General features: G+C 39.0%; 1 protein-coding gene across 5 annotated transcripts in view; it reads left to right on the top strand.

Moving 5' to 3' along the window:
* EHBP1 (EH domain binding protein 1) overlaps positions 1–15358 on the top strand; it is a 342186-nt gene extending 326828 nt beyond the window's left edge. For all 5 annotated transcript variants that reach the window (XM_024753020.1, XM_024753019.1, XM_024753023.1 and 2 more), the window contains 4 exons: positions 6358–6457; positions 7577–7650; positions 13966–14080; positions 14298–15358. In XM_024753020.1, the coding sequence (XP_024608788.1) occupies positions 6358–6457; positions 7577–7650; positions 13966–14080; positions 14298–14388 (380 nt within the window). In that variant the 3' untranslated portion in view covers positions 14389–15358. The remainder of the gene's footprint in view (positions 1–6357; positions 6458–7576; positions 7651–13965; positions 14081–14297) is intronic.
* Positions 15359–19405: the final 4047 nt, after the last annotated feature.

Below are 19405 nucleotides of genomic sequence, written 5' to 3'. Positions count from 1 at the left end.
CCAAAAAAAAAAAAAAAAAAAAAAAAAATCACATCTTAAGATACATTAATCTAGAAATATTGTTTCTCTCCACTCCCACTTTTCCAGAAATAATTTTATTCAACTGTTAATGCTCATCTTTAACATTAATATCTCTGTCACTTCTAGGGCCACTCTTTAAAGTCATTTCCATGACATGACTGCAAGAAGGCTCTAGGAGAGGGAGGGGGTAGAAAAGAGTCTGCCAGGTGCAGGCCAAACAAAGGGGGCTTCAAGAAAGGGGAGAACTGGCAGGGGAAGCTATCCATCTGTAAGTGTGGCTCACAATTCAAGTTTTCCCCTTATTGGAGGATGCTCAGTTGATCCTCCAAGTAGACATTAGTGTGTTTGGTTGAATGATGCATATAAAAGTGACTCACTGTATTTTATCCCATTTTACAAAGTATGTTAAATGCAACTTGAAAAATAAACACAGTTTCAGAGTTCTGAGTGTTTTGACTTCAGCCAAATATCTATCTGTCAGCAGTCAAAATAGTCATGCATTACCTGAAATGTGGGTCATATTAATACTTTTAAAGGCTAAGAGCACTGAAAAGTTATGGAAGCAACTCCATCCCACATGTAATTTTTTAAATATACTAGACTGTAAGTAAATACAAAGAATTTTATTGGTTGTGAATTTTCTGATGATGATTACTTTCATACGTTTTAGTTTATTTTTGTACTATGTTAAGTTTGTGCTTAATTTACCTTTTGAGAAATTAAGCACTGACCTTTGGCATAAAAAGTCTGTTCAGACTCTATTAAGAAGTTGGCACAAGAAGATTGCTGTTAATTTCTGGCCTTTAGAAATAGCATTTTCTTTTGTATAGGTCTAAGGAGGAAGAGCTTTGGTGAAGTTGTCTATACCTCCTCCTGCATAGGTATGTCCATAGAAGTCTGTCAGAATTTATCTGTAGAGAGATGTTGCCCTGAATCTCTCCCCACATTCTGTTTTACTAAATGGGTAAATAAAAGATGTGTTTATTTTGAGAGAATGGGTTAGTTTTTATTTTACTTCAACAAAAGGAGACAGGATTTTCCCCCAAAGTTTATATACTTAATACTATAACAAATATATCATGCTGACCAAATAGTTTTTTTTTTTTTTTTTTGCGGTATGTGGGCCTCTCACTGTTGTGGCCTCTCCCGTTGCGGAGCACAGGCTCTGGACGCGCAGGCTCAACGGCCATGGCTCACGGGCCCAGGCACTCCACGGCATGTGGGATCTTCCCAGACTGGGGCACGAACCCGTGTCCCCTGCATCAGCAGGCAGACTCTCAACCACTGCGCCACCAGGGAAGCCCTGACCAAATAGTTTTAAGACAATTGCTGAAGACATCAATAAGGATTATGAGATTCTTCATTTACATTGATTGCTGTTAGAGGATTTTCTTAGTGTAGAAACATTTATCAACTGTTTGCTCATATAGTAAAATTTGTTTTCATAATAAAGCTCTATTTCCTAAGCTTAAAATACTTTCTAAAACTGGAGCACTGGAGTCCTGTAATGATGTTGGCTTTGGAGTTCATGTATCCATGACCCTATATAACTGCAGTAAATTAATGTTTCTCATCCATTAAGTAAATCTACCAGAATTCACCTCCTGTGTTATTAAAATATGTTTGTCCAGTATCAGTTAGTTGGATACCTTCATGTGTATCTCTATTTTAATATACTAAATCTTTCAGAGGTTATCATATATGTGTAATCATATCATAGGGACAATTTGTAATGGCAGCTTTGTTGTTTTTATGTTTGGTTTGTGTTTGCTATGTTGTGTCCTTTAAGGGCCATATGTGATCACTAGTCAGCCATCTCCACTATGGAGCTATGGCAAGATTTCAGCATTATATAATGTTTTCATAGTAGAAAATCTTGAATTTGTGTATATGTTTCAACAGTGCCTTCATCTCTGTGTTTTCTTTGTTTCCCATTGAATTCCTCTTCTTTTCAGCTAAAATTGTATTGTTCCTTATTTTGCATTTATATAATGCACCGGGCTTCCCTGGTGGCTCAGTGGTTGAGAGTCCACCTGCCGATGCAGGGGACACGGGTTCGTGCCCCAGTCCAGGAAGATCCCACATGCCATTGGAGCGGCTGGGCCCATGAGCCATGGCCGCTGGGCCTGCGCGTCCAGAGCCTGTGCTCCACAACGGGAGAGGCCACAGCAGTGAGAGGCCCGCGTACCGCAAAAAAAAATGCACTGTCTGAAAATATATCTTTCTAAACAGACAATAAGCTTATGGTGAAAGATTAATTAGGAAAGGTTAACTAGTAGACAGTTTTTGAAAATATAACTCATAATTTCAGGTTTTTAACATCACTTTCCTCTTGTTCATTTTAAAATTTACATTGAAAATGCTGCTTTGGAAAAAACAAATGAAAACTACATACATGTTCCTGGGTGAAGAAATGAATTCTTAAGTTAAATCTTAACTTTAAATCATTTGGGGAGGGAGGAGATGAAATATAAAGGCAGTTGTCAACCAACATTTATTAAGTATTTATACTACATGTAGTGCTATATTATGCTGCTTTGTGTTAAGTGGTTTTTGTTAACTATGTGATAGGAAGAATGATTTGAAGTCATATTTACATATTACTTTTCCTGCTATTTTCATTACTCTTCATTATTTAATAGTTTTTATAAATCATACTCGGCTATAATAATTGATTAAAAGATAAAACTGGCAATAAGAGATTGTGATGTCAGAAAGACGTTACATTCTACAAGGCAAAATAACAAAACAGAATTCTTTAAGGAAACAAAGTAGAAAAAAACATTACCAGAGACTGTATTAGTCAATACTTTAAAATGTTAAGGTGATATTTTTATTGGTAGTATATTTATAATAAACATGAGGCACTCTGTTTTAAAATATAGTTTAACAACCTGGCCATGCTTTCACATTTTAGTCACTGTGTACTGAACTGTAGTGTTTTGTCGTTTTTTAAATTTCAAAATGGTCTTCAATAATAATAGGTTTTGAACTTTTCAGTTCATGAAACTGAAAAAAATTTAAAGTATCAGTATTGACTCTAAGGTGATAAAATTGTAATTGTGATTACAAATTAAAGATAATTTTGAAAGAGAGGTAGTTAACTAGGTGAGTTTAAACAAGATAAAATGATTTATGGCCATTTTATAAAATAATGACAATCTTCATTTTAAGCTACAATGTAAAGTGCTTTATTCTGAGATTATGTATTGTGTCAGAAGCTAAAACTGCCTTTTTTCTAACAGTGCCAGAATACAACCTCTTTTTCTTTTTGCACTAACAAGACTGCTTTACCACCACAGCCCACTCTAAGTAATTAAATCAATCCTTTGTACTTACCGTATTCTCCTCTAGTGACGGTACTAGATCTGATTATATGCTTCATGCATATTCAAAGTACCGCACTGACAGCTCTTTAATGAGCTCTTACTTAATCAGTATGAACAATGTTCATCTTGTTCTTTTTTTCCTCATGCATTAGAGCTAGGAATAGTTGGGAAAAATGAAACATCCAGCATTCATTTGAAAAATATATTGTACTTTGAAAAGTGTCTAAGCTGAGGAAGTTGCATTCTGCCCTTTAAAAGTCTGATGGACAAATTGGATTACTAGTATTGGATTAAATAACAAATGGTTAGAGGAGAAATGAGAAAAGCTCACTGTGATCACAGGCTTTAATATTTTTTGTTACTTATAAAGCTAAAGGGGTCTTTAACCAGTTATTAAAGTCAGGATTAATTTGTAATGGTTCAACTTACTGGCTTTTAAAAGCTTTTTAAATTAAAAAAATTTTAAATCCCTAAAAACAATAGTGTAATGATGTATTAGAAGAAAATTTAATTTTTTTATTACTAGGCTAAGTATAGATTTCCATCACTGTGTACTATCTCAGATAAGGAGTTAGTGATACAGAATTGATTTAACCTCAAATATGTTTTTTTCAGTTAATTTATATTATCTATGTAGCACTGAATAATATGTCTTTAAATATTTCTTATTGTTTGGCTTATTCCCTTTTTAAACATGAGACTCTTCTCATTTCCTAATAGTTAGGGGAGGTGGATCTTTTATTCTTATGTAGAAATCATAGGCATGAGTTAAACTGAAAATAACACAGTACTACATCAATATTGTTATTCTCAAGGAAGCAGTCTTCCATTGAAGAAAATGATGCTAATTTAAAAATAGGCTAGTTGCTTCTAGTCTTATTGCCTGAAAGCCTCAATTACAGGTTAGGTTAAACTCAAAACAAAGTTTTAATATGTGTATATTTTTAGAAACCACTTAGGTTATGAATGCAAGAATTAAGTCTTTAATCAGAAAACAAAATATCATAAAAACTGCACCTATTAATATTGCACACATGTGTCATTTCAGTGATCAAAAAGGCCTTCACCAGGGTACAATTGGCCTTTTTCCAAATTGCAAGCTTTTTCTCAGCTTTTTCTTTTTACTCTTTCTTCTTTTGTTGCTACCCAGGGATTTGTGCCTATCGCAGCCTATATCACATGACCAGTGTCAAGACATCACATGGTCCAAAGTGAATACAAAACCAGCTACCCTAAAAGAGAGATTAAAAATGCTGTACAACAATAAAGACCTTTGTTCATACTCAAAGAATCTTTTCCTAGATCTGCTTCATACCATAAAGTTTAGCAGACTTTAATGAAAGCACATATCCTCTCACTATTTTCCCTAATAATGAACAACATATCTATTTTACAGGGATGCTCAGAAATACATGTTTAATCTTTTGCACACAGATCAGCTCTTTATTTTAGATTTTCATTCTAAAGATTTTTTCAAATTTCTGTTAATGTGGAAACAGGTAAATAAATTATGGTTCATCCATAATTTACGCAAGTATTAAAAAAGAATGAAGTAGATCTTCAAACAGCATGACAACAACAAATCACAGGGTCCTTATGTTAAAGAAACCTGTATGTGTCCAGATAAGGTATATACCTGTATGTGATAGACATAGCTACGTATGTGGTCTGGAAGAAGATACGCTAAACTGCAATAGTACTTCTGGAGAAGGGAGGTGGATGGGGGAATTGGAGAGGGTGGGGGTGGTGAAAGAGGCCTTGACTTTTTACTCAATTATACCTCTGTATTGTTTGAATATTTTTTAATGGACTGGTAGTGTGTTTGAAAGTTAAAAGAAAATATCTCACTTAAGAAGAAAATGAAACTTAGGAAATTGACTAGGCTATTTAGTCTTCGCCTGGGATATTTAATTTTTTAGTAGATATTTACGTTAACCCTATGAATCTATCTAGAAGTTGGACTGAAGTATTAAATAATGGTCTAGCAAAACAATAAACCAATCATGGGCGAAATTCAGAAAAAAAAAGTCAAAGAATTGTAAATTTGACTAGATACAATTTGAAGGGAGAGGAAGGAAGAGGGTTGGGGAATTAATATTTTTCTTGAGTATGATTGTGGCCTACTTCTGCATGAACAATACCAAATATATGCTATATGTTATAATCCTTGACATACTGGCCTTTTGAGGGGAGGGGTGGTACAGATGATGGAATGGATATTAGGGAAAATGAATTTTAAATGTACAATCAGTAAATTTATAATCTAAAATTTTAAATCATCTCTCTGCGCAAATGTTTTCTCATTTACTGAACATTATTATGTTCATCATGTTTTTTCACAGATAGCTCTAAGTATTTTTGTAGCCTGGTCATTTACAATGTATTTTAAATAATTTGCAAGTGTTTACCCTGTTAGGGATGATGAGTTCTGGAACGGTATATGTATGTATACCTTTAGTTTGCTTTGGGGGAGGAAAATAAGAAAAAAAGCAAGTTGTTACAGGTGGAAGCTCTCACAAAATCGATTGACTTCTCTGACATTACTGGTAGTCTTATAATTCTCATAATGATTTTTTAATGTGGTTTTAATTAATTTATTTATTTTTATCATGACCGTATGTCTGTCAGCACCACGAGTTCCTCACTGAAACATAATAACAAGTCAGCCTCTGGGGAGGATTTAAAAGTTGGAACACTTTTTTTTTTTTTTAACTGTACTTAGTATTAGTATTGTACTTAGTATGATCTGTAAATATGTTCGGGGGACTGAAATATACAAGGTGAATAATAGCAGCTTTGGAGATTGGCTTATGAATTTTTAAATATTGATTTCTTTTTTCAGGCCTCAGACTTTAATCTGATGTTGTTATAAACAGTTTAACTTGTACTGTTGGGATAGCTAAAATATGTTTCGTGTTAAAAAGAAAAAAAACAAAACACTTGTGCTGAACTACTATTTGGCTTGTAAATGTCAACAGAATAAGAAATATCTCTTCCTAAATTATAGGAAGGAACACAGAAGAAGAAGAAGCTATGATGCAGGAGTGGTTTATGTTAGTTAATAAGAAAAACGCCTTAATAAGGAGAATGAACCAGCTCTCTCTCCTGTAAGTACTTATGACTTTGCTTGTTTTTCCTACAACATTGATGCATCTTAGGCTTTCCATCCTTGTCTTTTTTGGGGGTTTCATACTTATTAGGCTTAATGTTTTTTCTTTCCTTAGAGATTATGTTTTATATAAAAATAAAATTAAAAATAGTATATAACCAATTTTTACCTTAAGAGTAAGAATTTTAGAGTGTTAGATACTGAAAAAATGTATTTATTATATAGAAAGCCAAGTAATATAAACAATTTTTATGTTTAAGAAGTCACTTGTGCACAAAAAGGATGTTTGGTTTATATTTAGTGGGAAAAGAAATAAAATTGAAGTTTATTTAACATCAAATTTTCAGTTAAAAATTAAAATGTCTTAATAAGGACAAAACTAACTTTGTATTCTACAAATGATGTTACCCTAAATTTTGGGATAAAAGGTTAATAATTTACACAGAAGTGACCTTTTTATGATTGCAAGAATGACTGTAAAATGGAGACTAGACCAAATGTAAGCATTTTCAGTCTTTAGCATTTAGTTCACATAGGACTTAATGCTTGTTCCTTTTTCTCACTAACAATGTTCTTATATTATGCCACCTAGTGTGGGAAGAAGCAGGCTTACATGTTTTATTTTAGTGAAAACCTCTATTTTTGTCATTTCTGCCATGCCTGAACTTGATAAAGGAGTGAAGAAGTGCACAACTTAACTAATCTTGCCTTTTTAATTGTCTCTATATTAAATTTTCACTGGTGGTACTTTCATGTTTCTTGTACTCTTTTCACACGGAGTTCTAGACAAAAAAGTGTTTATTGCGAATTATGAAAAATATTCTACAAAATAACCTTATACCTGGCACTTAATACAAGAAGCATTGAAGATTGAGGCTACTTATCCACAGATTAAAATATACTTCTGTGCAATTCAAAATTGAAGGAGAAAAATAATAGCACTATTAAATATTCAACCTGAGGAAGGTTTTAGGTTTGTGTATCATTTGTTTTGAGTGGCTTAAAGTTAAAGAGAACAGTCAGTTATGAGTCCTAAAATCAATGTAACCTAAAGGTTCTTTTAAGTGTTTAATGATTTAGTAATTAGCATATTGATGAACTTTTGCAACTTGCCTAGGGAAAAAGAACATGATTTAGAACGACGATATGAGCTGCTGAATCGGGAATTGCGGGCAATGCTAGCCATTGAAGGTAAGAGATGCCATGGCTGAATGAGGTGTTTGAGGTGTCAGTTGTCAAAGAGATTTAAAGAGTGTAATACACTTCTGGTCTCACTAGGTGTGGTCTGACTAAGGACCTACAGGAATTGCAAATAAATGCCTTAGAGTTAGAAACCAATAGTCATGTAAAACCTAAGGACCCTAATTCAGATCATAGTTATGCTTGCTATTAAACATAAAATTGTCTTAACTTTTGTCTGTAAGCTTAAATGTCCATTAAATGGAAAATATAACTAGTTAAATGATTTCATTACATTTTACTATGTGCAAGTTAAAGAGGTTTGAGAAAGATCTATCATTTTGATTTTTCACATTCATACTCTAAATTTTACCTTAATATTTAATTGATGTCAACACAAATATGTAACTGTCCAGTCTGCTATAGTTCTTAAGATTCCAGCTCCTATTAAGTGAGTAATCAGGCAAAGATTCCGGCATATGAGATAAATGCAACACTTTCACACTCTATATAAAGCTTTTAAATGAATTACATATATAGTAATCCTAAGCATGGTTCATAATATCAGTAAACATCAGCTAGCTTAACTATGGCATTTACTATATATGCTTATTTTTAAAAAATTCTTACTATTTTAGAATGCTGTTCTCCTTATACCTCTTAGTTGAAAATGTCTTATAGTTCAAAGATGTCCACTTAAAAGCTAATCCTTTGGGCTCTGTAAAATGGACCTTTTGTCTAATCAATGCAAATTGATTTTCCTATTCTGTATGGACCTCTTAACACATGCATTGACTGTCCATTGTAATTTCTTTCTTCACCTGATAAGGTACCTGATCCATAAGAAGTCAATTCTAATTAGTTCAGAAACTGGGAATTTAAGTTTGTAAGAGAAAGCCAAATGAAACCATATGTTTTAAAATATTTTAATTAAAATTGTTAGTAAATAAAATACATGCTGTTTATCTAAATAGTATCTTATACATTTATAGAAGTTTTATTCTTACTTTTATATTCCTAATCTCATTTGATAAATATGACTAACAACATTTGTATATCCTAATTTATAAATTAGATTTACTTTATTTAAAAGGCTTTCAGATAGCTAATTTCCTTCAAGTGGCTATCAAATTATATCACTAATAATGACTATAAAATTTGTCAAAATTATTTAAGAAGTTCTGTGAAACTTGCCACTGAATAAAATGCACAAATATACTAAATGGTATTTTTCCTCTTGCTATAATTTTTGTAGTCATGGTATAGTCTTAAAAGAGATTGGAAAGCTAAATAGTCATTTGAAAAGTAGGTATAGCAAATACTATTTATATGGTATATATATATATATATATATATATATATGTATGTATGTATGTATAATATAAAATGTGTTTGTATATAGTATGTATAACTCATTATACAATTTATTCTTTATAGATTAATTATATATTATGCTCAATACAGAGTATTACAGTGTTTAAAAATTTACTTTCTCATGTATAGTAAGTTAAATCATCCCTAAGATACAGCTTGATACAATACAGTTGACTTTTAAGGCAGATATTGCTTCTATCCCAAAACCAGTATTATTACCAAATAGTACCATCTTTAAAGGAGGGCCATAATATATATAAAACATCCCAGTTTCATTGGCCATCCTATCCCTATATAATAGACCTACAGTCTTAAATAATCTAACATTTTTCTGCCTGCTCCCCTTGTACACATGGAAGAGCAGTAGAAAGTAATATTTTTGAAGAAGAGAAAAAAAATTAATGTTTTTCTTTTCATACACCTTTAATACAATTGTTAATTTTTTGTGGTTTTGTTCTGTTTTATTTTTTAATGAATACTATTGTCCCATGTGTGATTGTGCCTTAAATCTCTCAGCCAGTTTCTATTGCTGGTTGAGGGGGAAAAGAGACTTGAGGAAAGAAGCAGCCTGTTGAATACAAATAAAGACACTTTCTCAGAGAGAGGCCTATCCCATTAGCCTGGGCAATATGTGTCCTGGGCTGTCCTAGAGAGATACTGAGCATGGTGATCATCAGTTCTTTGAAGACAGTATCCTCTGAGCCAGCCCTTAGAATGGACACACATTCAGTAGTCTTTCAGAGTGTTAAAACACCACAGAAAAACACATGAACAGGCAACACTAATTGGTTTTGTTTTGCTTTCCTTTGTTTTAAAGTCCCTTCCTCTTTTCTTTCCCATCTCTTCTACTTAGTAGCCATAAGATGGTTTTCATAATAAATAAACTAAAATATTTTTGAATAATCTGCTACTGAAACCATTAACTAGGAGAAAAGCACAGAATATTAATAGTCATAGTCCAGTGAAAGAAGTATTAACAACTTGGTTTGAGAGCAAAATAATAACATTCAATATATCCATTCTTCTGAGAATCCATAATCACTTTGGCCTTTTTTTTTTTCCCTGAGGTGTTTTCATTGCAGGAGTTTCACTCTACTGAGCTAAGTTGTAGGATCCCTTAAGCTAACAAGCATCTTTCAGATACTTTTCCTATAGTTTTTCTGTTCCAGATTATTTAATGCCCCCTCAGGAAAGATAAATTCATTTCTGCACACATTGGGGTGGGCTTTTGGAAAGTGGTGTGTTCATTTTCTGCACAAGAAATGGATCTTCTCTAGGATTTTGTACATCTTGATTTATTCTTGGCTTAGAGTTTGAAGTGGGTGCTCTTCTAAAGGGATTTATGCATAGGTTCACTATTTTTGTAGTTATGGCTTATATGATAAGCTTTTTATATTTAAAATCAATATGTAATCCTGTGGAGGAGCTTATCCCCTAAAACCCCATTTGTAAATCTATTTTAGCTTTGTTACACAGCACAGCCACAGTCTTCCATAGATTGATTAGGTACAGCGGTAGAATCCTATCAAATGGCCTGCTCTGATGATGATGCAAACTCTTTCAGGATTGTTAGTTGACTGGAACTAAAGATAAGACTTGACTGCAATCCCCCAATGTGCTCTTTACAAAACTAGTGTTAATTTTCATCAAAGTGCCAGGCTTATTTATAGTGGCAAGGTTGAAGGTTTACTACAAGAACTTTAGGTCCTTTCTATTAAAGTGTTTATAGGTATTTCTTTTGCCTTTTTTCCAAGGTAATTATCAACTTCAGCAAATAAACTGAATCAGGGAATGAATAATTGGCCCTATATATAAAAAAAGAGTTTTTTAGATTAACAAAACAGCTCAGTGCAGATAGACATAAACAGAATCTCTTTATTTTAACACTTTGGCTCAAATGCAGCATCAAAACTTAATCCTATTTGTTGTGAGAGGATATGGCTTTTGTAGCAAAAGTACACTGGAATCTTTAAATTAATCAAAACCCACATTGTAGTCTGTCCAAGGCAAAGTCAGTGCATCTAGCTAGCTGTTATAGGTGAGTAATCCTTTCTTAAAATGTATAACAAGTAACATATAAACTTACATTCAGGCTTTTAAAACATGACATTTTATCTAGGTGAAGCTATTTAAAGAGGGATTTTTAAGTTTTTAAATGTAGACCTTGAACATACAAATGTGAATCTTGATCAATTTTAAAGGTGTTATCAAATTTTTTTAAATCATCAAAATAGTTTACTTAATTTCCCAAATTAGCATTCAAATATGTGTGTGGATGTGTATAAATTTACTCCTGTGAGAAAGCAAATCCAAAGTAAAAGTAGTTTTGCTAGTGTAAAATCTACTCACTGCGCATAGCTATTTTCTCCACAATTTGACTAATTATTTGTAGATAGATATTAATGTAGTGATGACAAATTTAATATAAAAAAATCCTATAAATTTATGCTGAAACAGTTAAAATTCTAATGTCAGTTAAATTTGTGAGATGATGAAAATTACCTAAATATTCATAATTTAAAAATGTTTTTGTTACAGTTATGTGAAATGTCAGCATTGAGCTAGGAAAAGGTTAAGATTTTTTAAATTATTCAATACTTAATGGATTAAAAATATAAAATTGTTTCCTCTCTTATCCATATTGTTAAAACCTTATTTTTAAAAATATTAAAGAAATATTGATATTTCTAATTATTAATTAAAACCTTAAAAGTAACTGGTCAAATATAGGGAAGGAGTAATTTACTCAAGAAGATTATGTGTCATTAAAATTTATTTTTTCTTTAAAAAAATTTTGTAATTTTCAACTTAATTATATTTTTTAAGTTTACAGTGGAGAAATTTTATTTCCCAGTAGTAAAGCTCTTATCAAAATGTTTTGGAAGTAAAGAATTATAAATTAAGCTTATAATCAGAATGATTTATTGAGGTTGGAAATGGAAAAATCCATATTCATCAAAATTGGTAATCTTAATAATTATAAAATTTAGTTACAAATCTTTTACAAATTTAGCAGGTTTTTCTCTGAGTTAATATTTCTAGAACTACAGTTACCTGAAATTAGACTAGATGACCTTTAAGATCTTTCCAACCTGGAGAGTCTATTAATTTATCTGCTGTGTAGAATGAAACTGATTAAGAACAAGAACCAGATTAGAAAATTGTCCAGCATTCCTGACCTCAGTTGCATTTAAATCCAAGGAATAAAATTGTGATAGATATGGCTTTTCTCCAGTTTTGCTGTTTCATGTATTTTTTAAATTCTTACATTAAGAAAAAAACTTTCCATAGCAATAGTTTCTTTATTCCTCTCTATGCAATAGAATACTTCACTTCTTTTTAAATAAGAATGTAATGTGACCAATTATTTAAAGTACTTATCTGTGATGTTTTGTATCGAATGTGGGTAATTAATATATGGCATGTTTAATATATATGTGTGTATGTATTTGAGCTTGTAATGAAAGGAATAGTGATAAAATAGAATAAATTATTCTAGCTTTTTGCTGCTATTCTAACCTTTATTGCATGATGATGCATCTAATTTTTAATTTGTAAATACAAGATAGAATTCCCTCTAGCTCCATTTGGTTTCATAAAGCTGCTGAGCAGTTTGCTGTCTTGAATAAATTTTGCTTTGGAGGGGGTCGGGGGGATTTGAACCAGCACATTCTTGTGTGGTTTGTGAAGATTCACATGGTAACCAGCGGTGTGCATTGTTGGGTTTATCTGAATAAGCACCAGCCATGTGAGTTTTAACATGATTGCCCAGGGCAATGGAGAGAGAAGAGAGAAACCAGAAAGGATTGCACTCCTCTCTGTTTTTTGGAAAGTGCACTTGCTGGGGGAGGGGGCTACATGAGTCAGTGGCCAGGGTATTTTTTTTTTTAAGCTGGTGTCCTGTTTCCCTCTAGGTCCTCATTTGTTCGGCTATCTGCCTCATCATCTACTTCTTCTTTTCATTGTTTACCTTCCTAATGAGGGAGGCGGGGTAGACTGGGGGTTGATTGACAGCTACAAGCCCTTACAGTCTGGCCAGAGAGCAGTTGGCTTTGGTTTCAAAAGTGCTTTAAATGTTCGATTTGGTCCTGTTTTTATTAAACGAAACTGCTGCTCATCTTAAGGAAATTATCAGACCAGCAATGATTAGGAAATATATTATTGGGGCCTAAAACCGTCAAAAAACTGCCCTTTCCCATGGAAGGAGCACTGCCCATCGGATTTTCCAACCGGGGTTTCAAAAAGAAGTATGTAATTTTTCCTTTGCAAAAGTGCTTTGATTTGAAACCACGCAGCAAACCTCTCCAAAAGAAAACTGGCTGTGATGCGATCGAGAGCTGCAGTGTAATGTTGCAGAGCAAATTTATTTTTTACTTCAAAGAAAAATGCTAATTAGCCGATTCACTACTTTTAAAGTTATTGTGAAGCATATGGCGCCCAGTGTGAGATACATCCAACTGCTAAAATATAGCGAAGAGGAAATTAGCGAAGAATGGGCTGTATGGGGTGAGCATGGGGGTGGGGGAGGAGGATAGGTTCTCAGGCAGATTCTCTAGCCTTTTCAGGGTGATTTTATCGCCCATCTCTGCTTCCCGCCTCCTCATTCACCCACATTCCCCCCTCACCGCTCGGGCCGACCTCTTCGGGGCCTCCAGCTCTCCCTCCCCCACTTTGGCTGACATCAGGTGCGCACCTCCGCTGGCCACCGGCGCACACCTGGTCTCTTGCAGGTTCCAGCCCAGCCCGTAGCCGTCTCCATCTACGGAAAATACTTAGAAAGTAGGGTTTTAGGGGCGAAATCCTCATCACGACGGCCAAACTCTCCGTGAAACACTAGCTAGTGGCTCTGTAATATGGTTTGCAGAGAAATAAAAGGGAACTGGAAAAGGCGGGAAGGGGAGGGCCGGGTGGGGTGGGAGACCGGGTGGGTAAGGAGCCTCCCGTCCCCTGCAGACTGGCAGAAGACCGAGGCCCAGAAGCGACGCGAGCAGCTCCTGCTGGATGAGCTGGTGGCCCTAGTGGACAAGCGCGACGCGCTCGTCAGGGACCTGGACGCGCAGGAGAAGCAGTAAGTGGGCGGTGGGGTCGGGGTCGAGGCTCTGCCGCCTGCTGAGGGGCCGAGAAGTTTTCGGAAAGTTCAGTCCAGAGGTCCCGGGTGGGCCGGGGCAGCCTCCCGCTGGCCCCGCGAACCCCGTTCCCTCTGGGGCTCGGAATGCGGGGCGAGAGGAGAGTGCCGCTCTGCGCTCCAAGAAGAAAAATAATTTGGTTTCCTGTTTGACTTACAGGGCCGAAGAAGAAGACGAGCATTTGGAGCGAACTCTGGAGCAAAACAAAGGCAAGATGGCCAAGAAAGAAGAGAAATGTGTTCTGCAATAGAAGCCAGACCAGAATCTTGACCAACATTTTATTAGCCTTGGGTCCCCAGACCAGAAAAAGTCATTCTCGTTGTTGATTTAAAACTTTTAACATTTTGTTTGGCTGGATTGTACTTCTTTACCGCTACCACCACCTCTTTTCCTCCCTTTTTTCCAGACAGTGTACAGAACTCCGAAATATCTTTGTTTAAGGATTGTGTGTGTGTTAATCATTTCCTTGAAATCATATAAAATAGATTGCACAGACATCTTGTGAGTGATTGGTATTAGCAGTGTTAAGAAACTGTTCAAAGAAGAAAGAAAAGAAAACTCTTCCCTCATTATTTTCCCTCATTTTTTGATGGAGAAAAATTTTAAAACATTTTTGTTGTTGTTGTTATTGTTAATAGCATAATGAGGGGTGGGAGGGGGCTTAAGAGGGAGGGATAAGGAAAATGTCATGAATGATTTTTTTCCAGTCCTGCCATATGTAACACTGAGTCTGTTACCTAAATTTTATAGTTAGATCGTCTTCAATTTACTTATTAAACTGTGTTCTATTTACCAGTGGGATTTTCTGCAGTTGTTTTGCGTTTCACTATGAAAGATAATAGGGTACTTCTCCTCTGCTTTCTTCGGAGGATGGCCCTTTAACGTAGCCTGAAACAAGTCCTGTGATTTGAAGTGAGCTGTAAGGATGGGACTAATTGACATGCATCACTTTACAAAGACAGTCTTATCATTTGAGAATGCGCCATCTTTTTCTCTGGATAATTATTTATTACATCTAGCTTGGTTCCTACATTTTGTTGGGTCTCAAAATTGGCTCAAGAATGGTGTTAATATTTATTCTGTATTGATAAAAGTCTGTCTTGCCATTATGAGTAAATCCTCCAGTTAATATTTTCTTCTCTAGCATAGCACTGTCATTTTTTTGTGAAAATGGTTATCTGTTTATTTATTACAATACTGAGTCATATATAAATTTTCAATAAAAGCAGAAACTTTCTTACCTTAAACACTGCTGCTACTTCTTTGCAATGAAAACTTGAGAAGTTTTTGTATTCATAAGACTTTTCATGTGGAAAAATGGTCCTCTTGAATGCAGGGCAGGATACTGGTCTGTATTTGGAGCTGAATAAGTTTACACCACCCCAGAGGGGCCCTGCTGACACACGAATGCGAATTGAAAAGCAATTAGTCATATTTTCTCAAGCAGTGTAAACTATCATCTTTTAGAGGGTCATCTCTTAACGATTTGAGGAGATTTGTGATTCGACAGCACTGAAAAAAATGTTATTTTCCATTGTTATAATTTTGCACTCATATGAGGAAGAACTATGACTTCTGATAACCGGCAAGACTGTAGATGCCGAAGTGAAAGGAAGAGGGTTATTGTTGGAGGGGAGGAGGAAGGTAAGTGTGTGCAGGTGTGTGCGTATGAGATGAGGGAAAGGGAACTTTCAACCAGAAGTTCTAAGCTACAGAAAAAACTGGCGATTTTATGGTAGTTTCCATCACTCCTCTACAGAGGTGTCTTGAAACAAAGAAAGCTCGTTCAACAAGTCTGGAGACAGAGAAAACAGTCCACTAGCATTTATACGTTAGCCTAGATCATACATACGTATATACACATATACATATATGTACAGACAAATATTTATACCAATACACACACAAATTCCTTTCGAAAACTATGCAGCCGCCAGTCTTTCAAAATGATAAAACCTTCCTACGGTAGAATTTCTTCACGACAAGGATTTTAAGAAGTTATTGAAAAGTTATCAGAACTAAACGAAATCGGGTATTTGCCGTCTTTATTAGAGAAGGAGAGCAGAGGGAGCTACCGCTTCCTGGGGGGAAGCTCTCAGAACCCGGCCCTAACCCCAGGGAAACCGGCAGACGAAAACCATCAGCCGGAGCAGCCTGGGGCTTGGGTGACCGGCGTCACCCACTCCATTTACGCAGGATTCGGATTCGGGGAACCTTCCCTCTCGCGGAGCCTCGCAGAGAGGCGGCTCCCCCAAGCCGCTCGCGACCTGCCAAGTGGCAATCCTTCGCTAGCCCCAGATTTGTTGCCCGTCTCCCTGCCCCTCCTGCCTCAGTCCCGAGCCTCGCGGGGTTTCCATTGGGCTGCTCTGTGGCGCCCGCACGCCCCGCAGCGGCGGCGGAGCGCGGCCCCCGGGGACCATCGGGGTCAGGCCCGCGGCGAGGGCGCCGCATCCGGATTTCGTCGCGTGGTGCCCAGAGGCTGCCTCCCGGGCGCAGGCGCGAGCCCAGCACGCCTAGAGGCCGGCAATCCGAAAGCCCGCGCGGCGGCAAAAGAAGCTGTGGGCCCGGGGGTCGGCGTAGGAGGAGGAGGAGTGTTGGCAGCGGGCTTGCTTGGGCACAGCCCGCGGGCCGGTGCAGAACTTCCGCCCCTGGCCAGGATCCCAAGGCCCCGGAGCCAAACCCCTCCCCCTGTCCCAAGTGTCCTCCAGAGTCTGGCCCGGCCTCGAGGTCACCTGGATGCTAAAGCCAGGGCCCAGCTCCCACGCCCCCTCCCCGGCCCGGGGCCCTCGAGCTGAGTCCACAGGCCCTCCCCGGGCGAGGGCCCCTGTTCCCCTCCCCGAGCTGCGGCCGTTGCTGGAACGGTCGAGGCTTCTGGCCCAGCGTCTCCCACCTGGATATTTGCCTAGCGACGGCCGCCTCAGTCCTTTACGCCACATACAAGAAACTTTCATCTCAGTCTCCCCCGTCTCCACTCTCCTCCCTCTCCCCTCTTCTCTCTTTTTTCTTCTCTTAATCCCGGGATTTTATGGGTTGAGCATTAAAAAAATTCGCCTGCAATTTGGGATTAGATAAATACTCCCATTAGGGGGGAAAAAATCGTGCTACTTGATACCTCCCAACTTCCCCGAGACCGCGGCAGCATCTGGAACCGAGAGCGCCCGGCTCCCGCTTGGCGGGCCCTGGGGACCGCCTGAGCACATTCCAGCGCGCACTGCCGCCCCACCTCACCGCGCCGGACCTCGGCCCAGCGCCGCAGCTGCAGGCCAAACGGGGCTGGGAGGAGGCGGGAGTGCGAGAGTTTGCGGGACTGGGACAGGGCACGCACCCAGGCCTGGGAGGGCTAATCCAGGCACACAGCGCGCAGGCCCCGGCCGGGGTAGCGCCGGGCTACGGACGCAGTGCCGCCGAAGCTCACCCCAGGGCGCCGGCATACTCTTCCCCCTCACACTAGTGCGCTCCAGCCCGCGCCTTTCCCCAGAACCGAAAGCGGGGGTGTATTTCGTTTTTTTCCTTAAATCTCTGCACATTTCGGGGACTCGGAGTCCTGGGCCTCGCGGACTATTCCCCGCGGGGGCCTGCGCGAGCCAAAGGTGTGTCCCCGCTCGGGTCAGCGCTGCGCTCTGCGCAGTTTCTTTTCCTGTTAAGTCTTTTTCTTGTTCATGTTTTTACTTTTCTGCCGTTCTTTTATTGTTTTCTCTCTCTCTTTCTCTCCCTTTTGTGAATGGGCCGCGGTGTCTTTGTTCTGGAGAGAAGCGCCCGTGTCGCCGACTTTTGTGAACCAGAGAAGGATCTTGTAAAACCTTTTCTCCTTCATACTTCCCCACTCCCACCCCTCCTCTTTTGCCCCTTTGATTAGATGTTCCCTCATCGTCAAAAAAAAAATGTAATTTCGTTAGCCTGGCGGCCACTTTCTTTGAACATTAGCTCGCTTTCAGCTCCAACTTCAATTAGAAGGAGTTGATTTTGAGAGATCAACAAAAGGACCGACCAAAGCCTTATTAAAGGTCCTAAGAAGATCTCCCGGGTTCTTTGAGAAGCAGTTAAGGAAACAGTGTGCCCTCCATCATATTCTGTTACCGTATTTTATTCGGACTCCAAAGGAAAGTGTCGCTTGGGGGAGGGGGAAGCACTTTGAAGAGCGGCGGCCACGGCCCCTTTTCACTCAGCGGGCTCCCCCTTCCTTCTCCTCCACCTCCTCGCCCTGCGCCTGGTCCGCTCTCGGTGCCCGACCCTGCGGCCCCGCAGCGCCCGCGCTCCCCATCGCGAAGCGCCCGGTGGCTCCTTGACTCGCCCTCACACTTACTCCTGTTCAAACTTTTCACTCCGCCTGTTGAGGTGGAGGGGAGGGGGGATTAGGAAGAAGCGGTAGGAATTCCTCGAAAGGGAGTAAAGTGCCTAATATTCAGGAGGAGGTGCCATTTAAAAGAATTGCCTTACTCAGTGTTGGGGCGAAAACACTTTTTTTTTTTTGCGCTTTGACAAGTCCATCCAGGTAGACGTGTTTGAGAAGTTTGTTCGATTGGGAAATGGGCTTCGCCAGTACGAAAGATCCGGGAAGATCGCTTTAAGGAGGCTCCTGCGGCATGTGGGAAAGAAATTGAGGGCAGGGGTCTGTGGCCACGTTTTCCACCAAATTGTCCCTTGTAAAAGGAGAACGGGAAGGAGACAGTGTGAAAGAGAAAGTTTCCTATCCAAACCTTTCGATTCAGAAGTAGAGTGTGTGTGTAAGGGAGAGGGGACTCTGCGCTCCAACATTTCAAAAGAAGCGTTTAGGATTTGCAAACACCTTTCGTGGGGACTGGGAACACCAGGAGACGCCGAAGAGCAGGTAAGTGGCCGTGCCTCCCCTGCGGGTGCTCCTCGCAGGCGTGGGAGTCTTGAGGCGCCGAGGCGGGATCTGCGCACTGGGAGCTGCTCCCGCGCTCGGCAAAGTAGCCTGTGCCAGCACGAGCCGCCCGCGGCGTCCCTCTGCGGGTGGTGGCGCGGTGGATGAAGACACTGGGGCCCGCGGCGCCGGGAGAGGGGCCGGGGGCCCGCTCCCCTCCAGCCCGCGGCTCCCGGGTCCTCGCGCCCACCGGGCCGCCGAGCTGGGTGGCGCGCGGGAGAGCGAGAACCGGTTCTCCAGCACCTCGCCTCCTTCTGCCACTCCCTCCAGGGCGCCAAAAGGGCGAGAGAAGGGCGGGGAGCCCCGGGGCGGCCTTGGGACCGGCGTCCCCCTCCACCGCCTGGGCTCCAGCGCTGCGCTCGTCTTCCTCGCGTCGCTCTGC

The sequence above is a fragment of the Neophocaena asiaeorientalis genome, unplaced genomic scaffold (assembly GCF_003031525.2).
Source record: "Neophocaena asiaeorientalis asiaeorientalis breed wild unplaced genomic scaffold, Neophocaena_asiaeorientalis_V1.1 scaffold100, whole genome shotgun sequence".
Lineage (NCBI taxonomy): Eukaryota > Metazoa > Chordata > Mammalia > Artiodactyla > Phocoenidae > Neophocaena > Neophocaena asiaeorientalis.
The sequence above is the reverse complement of the archived record's forward strand: the minus strand, read 5'-3'. Positions and strand labels throughout refer to the sequence as shown.